At 42.5% G+C, this 13087-nt stretch overlaps 1 protein-coding gene across 3 annotated transcripts in view; it reads right to left on the bottom strand.

Moving 5' to 3' along the window:
* The window catches only part of LOC109376465 (microtubule-associated tumor suppressor candidate 2-like), a 355658-nt gene that overhangs the window by 65828 nt on the left and 276743 nt on the right, over positions 1-13087 (bottom strand). For all 3 annotated transcript variants that reach the window (XM_019632394.1, XM_019632395.1, XM_019632396.1), the window contains exon 5: positions 7503-7697. In XM_019632394.1, the coding sequence (XP_019487939.1) occupies positions 7503-7697 (195 nt within the window). The remainder of the gene's footprint in view (positions 1-7502; positions 7698-13087) is intronic.

Genomic DNA, 13087 nt, shown 5'->3' with positions numbered 1-13087 from the left:
GAGAGCGGTGACTATTAAAATTTAGGAATGGAATGGATGTCATCTCTCTGGATTAGATGTTATCACTGCCCCTTCCTTACCCCATGCCAGACACAGTTAATCTATTGTGGCCATTTCCTGGCTGAGCTTTTAAATCCTTCTCAGCACAGAACTTCAAGCACATGGCCAGTGGGTGGGAATAGCCAAAGGAGCGTTATTATTATTGTGCAAGACCCTGTTCTAAGCACTTGGCAGTTACTAATTCCATTTAATGTTCCCATCAATCCTATGGTGGTTTTTGTACATACTTTATTATTATTGATATTATTATTATTATTATTATTATTTTAAAATGAGGAAGCTGAGGCACAGGGAGATTAATAAGCAACTTGCCCTGAGTCACAGAGCTAGTAAATGGCAGATGCAGGGTGCAAACCCAGAAAGTCTACCTCCAGAGACCATGGCCTTCACCACTATGCCATGACATTTGTTAAGAAGTGAAAATCAATATGGAGAGAAGATGAGATTTTAACCTTCTTTTATAGAAATTTTCAAACATACAAAAAAAGTGAAGTAAACAACATAATGAACTCTCTCAGCTCCACCATCCAGCTTCAAGGATTATAAAAAACCTGCCCATCGAAAGCTGTCCAAGTTACTCTGCAAGGTCTCCCTTGTTCCATACTCTTGCCACATTCTTTTACTGTTGTTTTGTTTTGGTTTTGTGTTTTGCTTTGTTTTGTTTCTTTGCTGGATTATTTTACAGCAAATCCAGAACATCGTCATTACCTAAAACCAGTGTGGAATAATTGAATCCAAAGAGATAATGCAGTACGTACGGCGGAGACAGGAGAGGGCCTGAGGGCGGTGGCAGTCTTTCTTCACCCCCACTCAGGGGGATTACATGCTTCCTCCTTCATGTACATCTGCCCCCACCTGCCCACCAAATGCTGTGCCCTCTCCAACCACAGCCACTAACTGCTCCCTGCATGGATGTGTCTGCACACTCCTATCTCCCCACTAGTTCTAACTTCACAAGGGTGAGGATAATTGTGTCCGGGTCATAGCAACTGTAGCACCAAGCTACATTCTCACCCAATAACAGATGCTGAAAGAGTACAGGATAGGGGAAGGCCAAACAGCCAGTCTGATCTTCACAAAGCGAGACAACCAAGAAAAACGGGCAGTTCAACTAGACATGATTTTTACTATAAATAAAAATATTATCCCCAAATTTCAGTTTATCTTACTTACAGCCATAAATGGTCAACTTTCTTAAGCACAAAACAAAATACATTTATATTCTAATCTCATCTCTGGGTGGACCTGGTCATTGTCTGAGTGTTTTGGAAGAGAATGTACAAAGATGTCAATAAGGCTTAATCTCAAATAGGCAATAGCTTCTCTGAAATCTGACCTCACAGGTCCCTTCCAGCTCCTTTTTCCATGAATAAAAAATGATTCCCTCTCTGCCAATGGAACATGAGATAAGCTAATGGCTATTCCACTAGGAGTTATTAATAATACTTCTTGTCAACTCTGGTCTTATTTAGAATGCATGTCAGATAAAAAAATCAAATATGTTATGTATGTAAATGTATTTTATAGTATTCATGAGTGTAAACGCTGAAGTTAGCATTGCAAGAGGCTTTCATAACAATTCTCATTTTCATTGAATAACCTTCCAAAAAGGCTAGTGGTTTTCTAGTTCAGGTTATCCCCAGAACCCAAATCCTATTTAATAATTAAAAGAATGTCTACCTATTTAAGTATTAAAACAAGAAATAAAACTCTAGAATTTAATGAGAACATCTAATCTCTTCAAGTGGAGATATTTAATTTTGGAAACTTTGAAATTCTCTCATGAAAAACCTCAACAATTGGGTTTTAGCCCAATTCTTTTAAAATGGCTAATTACATTCAAGGAGATATATAGTTTATGAGACATTTGTGAGACTATTAGGTCTGTCTACATGATAATTTATCTCTGAATATAATTACACTTTAAATGACCTATTATCTTTTCTACTGTTTGAATTGTATAAATTTTCTATAGGTACACCAGAGTCAATAGAAAAAAAACATTTTAGAGATTCTAGAAAATTGTGAAAACCACAATAATGAATTTCACCAACTCTCAAGACCTGCAAAACTTTTGATAAAGTGAAAATGTGTTCCCCATGCAAAATACTTCAGAAAGCTGCCCAAGTGACTCTCCAAGGTCTCTCGTGTTCCATACTCTTACCTAAGAGAAAATATTTTTATTGGGAGAGAACATCTCTTGAAATTCTACTACTATAAAGGCCAGGCTACGTAGCGTGAGGAATACAAAAATTTTGGCGATACAGCCGTTATCCTCAAGAGCTTACAATCCACAGAGGAGACAGGACATAGAAACAAATAATTGCAATAAAATGGTATGTGATAATCCACAAAAATGATACTAGCAAGGGGCTGGAGGAGTTCCCAGGAGAAAAGATCATTTGGGTTCACAGTTGAAGGAAGGCTTTTTAGAGGAAGTAATATATGAATTGCATCTCAAAATGACATAATCTACAAAGAGATTTGGGGGAGGGGAGAGCATTGCAGAGATGAATGGTTCACGCCAAGACCCAAGGGCAGGAATACACAAAGCCCTCAGAGAAAAGTATTCATAATTCTGGTTGGCTACTTGAGGGCAAGTGTAGGGGAGATGGTGTGTGGGGAAGGTGAGAAGGGGCCTGGGCAGGTCATGGAGGACCTGGAACATCCAGCAAGGACAGGGACACAAATCAAAACAAGGTCAAATGGAAAATGATCTAGGATCAAGTGCCTGATGGATTAGAGAGTGAAGTCGTAAGGGAATAATTTAGGTGAGAGGTTCTACAGATCTAAACTAAGAGGACGAGGAGAGAAGAAAGAGGATGGGGTAAATGTGGGAGAGAAAGAATTGATCAGGCTTGATCACTGAAGACAAAGGAAAGCAGAAAGAAGGGGAGAGATAATGCTCGTTCTAAAATTTCCAGCCTCAGTACCCAGGAGATGATAGATACCATTAGAAAACAGGGCAACTTTGAGAGGAGGTATTGGTTTGTAAAAGATAATGACAGATTCATTTTTGGGGAAATGTTCAGTTTGAGGTGACTTGAGCCACTCAGTTGGAGATATTTGGACGCTCATCTGGGAGATAGGTGAGTCATTCTAGAGAGAGGATGGGGCTGAAAATACAGATTCAGTATCATGTCCCCACTGCTAAGAGCTGAAGCTGTGGACAAGATGACCAAAGGGAAGACTAAAGAATTGAAATAGATGCATTCTAAGAACAAACCTGGGGCACTCAAACACACGGTCCTCAGTATTCAGGAGGCAGACAACGTCCTGATGAATGGGCAGGCTGCACCAGACATGGCAACCCCTTAGGTCCAGGAGGTTTTCTGGACGCACCAACAGTTCAAAGTATCTCCTACAGCCAACCTCCACCTCCCCAAATACTGCCCAGCTTACAAGCCCTCTGAGAAACTCCCTGATCCCCCTAATCAGGAATCACCCCTTCACCCCAATTCATGACTTTCTGTCCAACTTGCTATCATTTTTAAGGCTGAGGGCACATCCATCCTAGTGTCATGGTCATTTATACAAATGTCAGCCTCTTGGTCCACCTCCTCAGCTGTATCCCCAAGCGTTCTACTACTTCTTGCACCAAGAACAAAAAAAGAGAGAAAACCTTCATTTTTCTTTTGGAACTCTCTTTTCAGATTCTCTGTCTCATGATTTCGGGTCTTTGCTCACCCCACAGAGAAAACATGACAGCATTTAAAAAGAGAGGCAGCACAGGAGAAATTGGTCAGGACAGCTGCAAATGTCACTTTCTTCATATTCTTTTCTGATATTTTCTCTTTCTTGAGCACCCAATGGGTTAGGTGCTATTCAGAATACACAATGAGATAGGATCCTCTACATAAATTATTCTACCCTTGGGTGATATGATCTATGTTCATTAATGATTAATTCATGAAACCCTAAGTCTTTCTATTTCCCTCTCACATACACACCCAAAGTTTTAACTTTAAATTACATTTACCCACTGGGAAAATCAAGTCTACACCTAACCGCGGATAAACTTGACAACTAGGTATACTTTAGTAGTATGTTAACCAACACTAAATTTTAGAGTCACTGTTTTTCTCTAAGTTTCTATTGCCTAAGGCACATATTGGAGATTTCTGCTCCTTCTCTGAAAACTATATAAAAATGATGAGCTACATACTGGATCAGACCTGCTCAAATACTATGATTTTAAGTTTAAATTTGTTTCAAGTTAGAGAAGTACTTTTTTCCTGTTCAATTCAAATCTTAAAGCTGTGGGTCACTAAGTAGTGTGATTTCAAGTTCTATTTGAGGTTCTAAATGGGCCAGCCTCATAATCTTCACGCAGTGAACCTATGAAGGAGGGGAGGTGCCGAGGGCTGTCTCCTGCAGAGCGATAATGACACAGGGTCTGTATTAATTCAGAGGAGCTGGGCTACTAGTCAGGAAGGACTGGGGGCGGCCTGAACCCACCTAAAGCACTTCCTAACAATGGGAGCTGCCCAGCCTCCCAGCCAGCTTCTGCACGAAGTGGAATGGTCCCGCCACTTACGGTGCTAACACACCTAATGCTGCTTGGCTGATGCCACTGGAAGGGCTGAGGACAGGCAGGTGGGTTTGGCCTGAGGGGTCTCTCAAGGCAACTTAACTCTCAGATTTGCTTCACTCATTGGAAGAAAAGGCTTCAAATTATGGGTGTGTCTTCACCTTATGTGATAGCTTTAAAAACTATCGGAAAGACAACATTGGCCCAGGACCCCAAGCAAGCCATTCTGATCTCAGTTTGCTCAGCTATACAATGAGGGGTGAACTGGATGCTAAGACACCCTTGGGTTTGAAGGACCTACAGACATAATTCACTTCCCTGGGTCTGCTCTATTTGTCAAAACCTTGTGGGAAAGGTAAAGAGATCGAAGGGCGCCTGACATAGGAAGCCCCTGCCCAGTGGGGTGGCACTGATGGCACAGAGCCTGAGCCCTGGGTGGAGGGCAGATGAGCACAGAACAGCTGAGACCCATCCAGGGGGCTCAAGGTGCCCCCTCTCCACTTTCATCGTCACTTGTCCCTTAGAACCCAGGAAAAGGAGGTAGATCAAACTAAGTAGGTAGACAAAAAAAAAAAAAAAAAAAAGAGTTGCAGCTATGCCAAGGTGGTCCAGGAAACACTGAGGACTTCACAATGAATGATTTAGAAGTGTCCCAAATATATCATGCCACAAGTCACTGTGGAACCTGTTCAGGCTGGTTATAGGCACATGAGTATCTAAAAATATGAGCTGCGTGTTTGCAAATAGTTCCTCATTACAGTCGCATTTTAGATTTTGAGACATCTACTATGCCACGATGTAATCCCTAATGACAGAGGTTTTCCTAAAATGAATCTGATGGGAAAGTAATGTCTGGAGAAAGACCAACATTCCAAGAAAAAAAAAAAACAGGAAGCAACCCTGATATCATGTTAGCTGTTTCTATGAGCTAAACCAGCAAGGCTCTGCTCCTAAGAGATAATCGAAGGACTTTCGGTTCTTTCAAGAGCTTCATGTTTTACTTTATCCTTGTCATCAAAGCATCACCTCTCCAGTAAGGGACATACACAAATTTTTCATGACACTACCTCTAATAACAAGTATAAGCATAATGGTTAATGGTACTAAGATATCAATTCAAATGGGTGTGAAGTTTTTCTGGGGTTCACTGATGAAGTACAAACTTTACACATATGAGTAGTTACGTGACAAATAAAAATCATTCTAGCATACCGTTTTTAAAATCAGAAAATTCTGACTAGAGTAGGTATTGCTTTCAATATGAAGACTTTAAACTAAGAGTTATTTTCTCTGGCACATAACCCCTGGGGGCTCAGGAGCTCCCTAATCCAGTATCCTTTGAAGCAGGGGTACCATAAACTTAGAAAGGCCCCAAGCACTCCTGGAATTAATCTGTCCACAACTGTCAGCCTTCCTTTAGCAAAAGCTGCTGCCATGGGCACGTGGCTTGAGTCAGCTTGATGTTAATTTTTTTAAATAACTCAAAACTTTAACCTTTTCATTGGAAAGATATATATCATATGAGATATTTTTCCTTCTTGCTCCCTCTAAAAGAGAAATATGCTACTGGGAATTTTACTAATAAAAAGGGTGACAAGTAATTGCTCCTTTATTTAAAGATCTTCAGGCTGGTAATATGCACATGCATATCTAAAAATAGGAGTTACACATTTGCAAATAGTTCTTTATTATAGTCACAGTTCAGATTTTGAGATATGTACTGTGCCATGATGTAAGCCCTAAGTACACTGGTATTCCTAAGATGGATCTGGTGGGATGTAGGCCTGACCACAGCACCTTCAGAAAACCAGGCGAGCAAAGAACCTCCTAGAAGCTGCTTACGAACACATCCACATAAAGGAAAATGTAATGCATTACTTCTAGGAATAACTAGGTAGACCAAAATTTAGAACTGTAAATGCAAAAATGTTCCACACACCATCTCTGTATACCCAAGAAAGGATGGAGAATGAACAAGCTTGGAGAAAGGAAACTGAAAAAACAATATAAAATCAATCTCCTTCTCAATCATTCCTCTCTCTCTCTCTCTCTCTCTCTCTCTCTTTCTCTGTCTCTCCTTCCTCCAACTTTCCAACTTGATTCAACTTCTATTATCCCTTCAGAACAGCTTTCCTCGTGTCAACCTCTCAGACCTTACTGGCCCTCAGGCAGATTCTTGCTGACCAACATCTGAGAAGTCCTGGCTTCAGATCCAATAACGACAACTTTGAAGTTGACAAGGCTGAGGTGGGGTTTGGTCGTCAAAGGCTCAGCCGAATGGGGCAGCCTCTGAATAGTCTTTAGGGACACTGGCTGCTGTGACTTGCTCTGAGGCTATTAATTCATACTTGAAAATACAGCTTCTAACATCAGTCTCAGGCACCAGGCCTGAACTGCACCCATCTCAGCTAATGAGGGCCCTTCCAGGGCACAGGCTTTAAAAGCTCAGCTGTGCTTTCCTATTTAGAACATTGTTAACTTTTAGAAACCCGGTTAAATGCTCCACCAGTATGAAGGCATTACAGGTAATCACAGGTGACTAAAATGATTTTCCCACTAATATTTCATAGCTAATAAGTTTCGTGATAGTACAACATGGTAACCCCTTTTTTGGATCTTTGACTTCTTACTTATTATCCACAAAGCAAAGGGCTCCTGAGATCAGTCCCTGAATAATTTATTTTTTAGATTTAAGATTAATTTAAAAGTCTTTTTTCCAGCATATTCTCCATAACTCGGAAAAATGGTAATGCCAAATAGGCTATTTTTCTTCAGTAGATTGTTCTTTAAAACCTCAATAATGGCAGCTTAAGGTAGTCAAGCCAAATTCTTAGCTTACCACATAAAGAAAATGAAGCCTGTTACACCCACGTGCAGAGCGGCGCCTTCCCGCAGGAGAACCCCAACTTACGGTTGGCCAGGCGGCTGGGCTCAGGCTGCGCGCTGTCTGCAGACTGGGCGCTGGAGACCGAGGACACGCTGGAGCTACGCATGAAGCCAAATGCTGCCAGCTTGGCCGCTGGGAGACGCGAGTACCCAGGAGGACGAAGTCCAGACTTTGGGAGATTGGATTTGGCAGCATTTGAACTGGAGACTTTCTTTAAGTCTGCAAAAATAAACCCAAACAAACAGACAAAAAAATCTCAGTTGACAGAAAGATAGAGAATACATGGAGAGTGAATGCAAATCCAGCTCTACCATCAATACGCCACAAGTAATCTTGCAGGGTCCAATTCAGCACATTCACAAAAACTTCTCTATGAGAAAGCCCCTCCATGTGGACCAGGGGCTTCAGAGAACTCAAAGAGGAGGACAAGTAGCATGTGGATAAGAGGAAAACAGAAAACTGACCCTATCTAGGGTCATAAAGAAAGAGACAAAGTGGGTAGGAAGCTGAAAGGCTTGAGAAAACTTACGGTTGTGATACCCTAGAATTGTGAAATTCTGACACATCTTAAAATCTGACACACAAGGGAAAAAGAACCTTCGTGGCAACTATTCATTAGCAATCATAAGCAGTATGTATAATAGTAAGTCAGGGAAACAGGTACAAAGAATCCTTTACTAACCTTTTGATGGTTGCAGGAATGAGACAGAAAGAACATAGACTGTTGGCGCTGGCCAGGTAGAAATCTAGGCTCTACCAATCACTAGCTGTGTGACCTCGGGCACTTGACCTGACACTTAGAATCCCAGTTTCCTCCCCCAGAAGAAAGTGGGGATGGTAAAACTGACCTTGCAGGGTTAGTATAAGTAATCCTGCTTGTAACACAGGACCCAATAGTTACTCAAATTAATGTTAGGTTTCCTTTCTATTTTTTCCATGACCTGTTTTTATGTTAGTGCATAATTAGTTCCCAGATATGTCCAAATCCAGCTCTTGAAAAAATAAAACATCATGCTATAGATCTATCATCTCAGCACCACTGTTTCTGAGCTGGGCTCCACTCACAGCCACTGCAACAATCATCACAACACTATAAGAAGTCTCTCAGTGACAGAACCAGAATGTCATCAACACAGAAATGCTCTGTTGATATGAAATTTAAAAGGAGAAAGGGCCAAGCTTCCCGATATTCTGTATAATTGTCCTTGTCAACCCATTTAACAACTTCTGCCTGAAGCCAAGTGCTTGTATACAAATCCTTCATCTGTGTTCTTATGCTATAGTTGGTCAACTCTTTATTATCTAGTGAAAGAGTATTCAGGTTGCAGATTAAATAAACTTTTTTAAACAGCCCATTTATAAACACTTCAATATCTAAAAATCAATGAAGAATCTCCATATTAGAAAGTGCCTATGGGTGGAAATATATAGAGAACCAGTAGATGCCAGTCTGGGTCAATGGTGCCTCTTCCTCTACCAGCAGCTCCTCTAACAGTAAGGTCACGGACAGCTGCATGTGCACGTGAAGGTGGACTCTTCACATATGTGGCTTCCTGACACCTGGGTCAGGACTAGGAGGGGGAAGAATCAGGTGCATGCAGAGGGAAGAGGGAACTGGGGCTGCAAGTATTCCCAACTCAGGTCTGTCCTAATGCTTAGAAAAATGCTCAAATATAACAAAGAAAAAATAATCACTGTTTAATAAGTAGTAATGGTCCTTTTGCATTAGCAATTAAATGTCATGTCCAATGCCTTTAAATTGTCCTATCGTTCTGTATACTGTTAGATGATATGCCCAGAGCAATGAAAGTGTCCCCATATATCAGATATCATTTTGACAACAAGTCTACACCAAATCAATTTGGGATGATGCCAGAAAGAGTTGCTAAAAATAGATGTAACTTCAACAATAAATATACACTAAACCTATTACATTTTGTTACTATTTTCAGTTATATAGAACCTCCTTCCTAACCAAGTTAGTCAATAATTGACTTTAGATTACACAAGATCAAGTGAGTAGAAGATGAAAACATTAAAAAAAAAAGCATATTTGGGAATGAAGGCAAAGTTAGAAATCCTAACAGAGGCACCTTGGCATGTGGTAAATATTCATCTATTATTTAAGAATGAAAATTAAGTTTATTAAATCATTACATAAGTCAATTAAGCCACCGAACATGTTCAAGGAAAAATCCTATTCTGCCTTTATCTATATTCAACTATTGTTCATTTCATCACTAGAAAGGTAACAGTATAACACAGAGAGAACAGGAGGACTTGACAACACAGGATTCCAAGTACACAAGAATTAGGTCTCTAAATTAGCTTCTAGCTTTCACATTCCCTTAGTCTGGCTATTCAATTTTTTCTTAACTTTATTTGACTTTCAGTAAGATGGTAGAATAGATAGATGCTGGGCCAACTGCCTTCCAGGATCACACCAAAATTACAAATAATTTATACAACATTCAACTTCAGAAGTCCCCTTAACACTAGATGAACAGAACTTCCAAATGAAGGACTTAAAGAGGAGGCCACATCAAGTCTGGTAGGAGGGGCAGACACAAGAGAGGGTGAACCCCATGAGGGACACCTCAGCGGTGGGGAGGCTTCTCCGGTTGGGGGCGAGATCCTCCAGCCCCACACCGCGCTCACCAGCCCAGAGTTACTGTGCCGGGAAGAGGAGTTCTACGATAGCTGGAGGTAGAAAATAAGTGAGGACTCTCTTTGCTCAACTGGATGAGGCTGAGGGCGGCTGGAGAACCAGTGGAGCCGGCACACGAACTTACTCGCTGGTGAGCACTCACCCAGTTCCTGGTGGAGGGAGTAGCATTGTGAGTGGGGCCCAGGAGCCTATGGGGAAGGACTGAACTGAGCAGTTTGGCGCTAGATCTGCAGGTTTTGGGACCATTGTTCCCCTGGTGTGGAGCTTGCACACGAGTAGTGTACAGGAGGGTGCCATTTTTTCAGGGCTGGGCCCTCCCACAGAGGCTCAGGTCCCAGACCGCACTGGTCTGGTGTAACTGGCACAAAAGTGTGTGTGTGCATGCGTATGCAGCCTTGGATCCCCACCCTCCACACTGCTTGTGCTGCGTAGCCAGGGAAACACCTGGCAGGCGCGCTCTGGCTCCAACAGGCTGCTCATTGAGAGGAGGGAGTGCACCAGTCACCTTGGGTTCACCCTCTCCACACTGCGTGTGCAGAGTTGCCAAGATGGCAATTGTCTGTCGGGCTACTCGGCCTGATCTGTGAGTGGCTGATTGGGACAGCCTGAGACTGGGAGTTTTCCTGGGAGTGCTGAGCCGTGAGCTGTGTGCCTGCGTGATCCGGCAAGGGCATTCCTGGCGTGTTTGTGCAGACTGGTTGCTGGTGAAGAAGTGCATGCTGCTCTTACTTGGTGGGGGCCACTGACCACAACCCCTGGTGCCTTGGGGGCCTGCCCCACCCACCTAGAGCTGTGCTGACGGGGGCACCCTAAGCCCGTGGTGTCTGACCTCCATCTCCACAGGCCACAGAGGTTTTTTTTGCAGCAGCAGATGGCCCACAACAACCTGTGAGGATTTTTGGTGGTGAGCACAGTTCCAGAGCACACAGCGCTAATTGCGGGAAGCTCACAGCAAACCTGAGGGGGAAGCCAGTGCATGATGCATTGAGCCCTTCCCCGCAACATAGCTGGTGCTGAGTTTCCCAGAGACTCTCTATTGCTGAGCAAGTGGTCTGCAGATTAAAGCAAGAAGAGAGTCGTTTTTTAGTGTGTTTTTTAAAAAATTTTTTCTTCTTTTTTCTCCCCCCTTCTTTTCTTTATTATTATTTTTTCTTTTCGTTCTCTTTCATTGTTTTGTTCCTTTTCCTTCTTTTCTTTCAACAGTTCTGTTTTTGTCGTTGTTTCTCAGACTTATCTGGATATTGCTTTGGTCACTGTTTTTCTGTCTTGCTCTCCTGTTTTTCTGTTTGTGTCTCTTTTATATACTTTTGTTTCTCCTGTCCGATCATGTCTTATCGAGTTTCTGTGGAAGTGTATTTGTTTTATGGTGTTGTTGGATTGCCTTGCTTTGTTTTTGTTTTATGAAGTGGATGTGGACCTTGCACTGGTCCAGGAGCTGAGACTACACTGAATTTGTAGAAACTACTAACCACAGCCTTTATACACCTGTAACACCACCTCGCCCACCTACAGCTGCATTGCCAGGGGCACTCTGGGTGCCAGAGTGACTGGCCCCATCCCCACAAAGTGTGGGAAAGGTGGTTTGCAGAGCCCTGGGGTCATCTTAATGGTGTTCAGTGATCACAAACCTGCACTACAGCCACTCAGGAGGAGCTTTCGTGAATCTGTGAGCATGAGGTGGAGGCTGGCTGCAGTGTCCTTGGGATGCTATCCAAGGGGGTCACAGGCCAGGTACTGGAGTAAGACCTGAATCTGCATTAACGTCTTGAAAACTACCAATCATGTCGCATAACTCACTTGAACTCCATCCTGCCAAGCTAGTGCTACATCACAGAGGCACCCTCAACACCAGGTCAAATAGCCAGACACACACCCCTAAAGAGCCTCTTTCAATAGGTGGGCCTTACCGGCATCTGACAGGTGGCAACAAGCCTAGAATGTCATGGGCCTTTTCCTAAACTGCCTCAGGAACAATATAGGGGGCAGCCAGCTTCAGTTCACACAGAGACCATCCCCACATGACCCCAAGTCCAGCACGGGCAGCAGCCAACTGCGTATAGCCTTGAGGCAACAAGCAGGTAGCTACGGACCAAGAACAAGCAGGTCTGAAACGGCTCTGAGTGGGAGCCCCACCCAAGAGACACCAGAACCAATACACCTAGAGGCCAGTGTTAGACAAAACCAGAGTACTACCTGGTTGAACCTACAAGTGGCACTCTCAAAGGACATTTTCCACAGGCACAAGAACCCACAGCAGCCAAGCCTCCTCTGAGGGGATCAACCTCCACACAGCATCTCATACACTGTGAATAGAGCTAATTCTCCCAGCTAATCAGTTTGAGGGTCAATCCAACCCTCTGACAAGCCAAAAGCAATTAAAGAGCAACTTCAACAGTGACACCTCTGGAACACATGGGACAGGAGAATACAGAGACTGTGCAATCCGAATATAAAGGACACCTACTACAAGAGCACCCAGCTACAACCAAGAAGCATAGGTGATCTATCTAATACATCAAAGCAATCACAGAGAGACAGCCAGAATAAGGAAACAAAGAAAAGATCAGAAGTAAACAAGTAAAATATCAGAAGAAACCTCCAGAAATGGAACTAAATGAAACAGAGGTATGCAACCTTTCAGAGACAGAGTTTAGAACACTGATGATAAGAATGTTTAAAGAACTTAGTGAGGACATTAAGAAGGATAGAGAAATCATAAGAAACAACCACTTAGAACTAAAGAATACAATAACTGAAATGAAGAACACACTCTAAGGAATCACCAGTAGATTAGATAAAGCAGAGGATCGGATCAGTGATTTAGAAGACAAAATAGCAGAAATCACCCACTTGGAACAACAAAAAGAAAAAAGAATAAAAAACAATGGAAATAGTTTAAGAGACCTGTGGGACAACAACAAGCGCAACAACATTCGCATCA

Source organism: Hipposideros armiger, unplaced genomic scaffold (genome assembly GCF_001890085.2).
Source record: "Hipposideros armiger isolate ML-2016 unplaced genomic scaffold, ASM189008v1 scaffold_1134, whole genome shotgun sequence".
Classification (NCBI taxonomy): Eukaryota; Metazoa; Chordata; class Mammalia; order Chiroptera; family Hipposideridae; genus Hipposideros; species Hipposideros armiger.
Note: the sequence above shows the minus strand (reverse complement) of the source record. Positions and strands in the feature narration are given on the sequence as shown.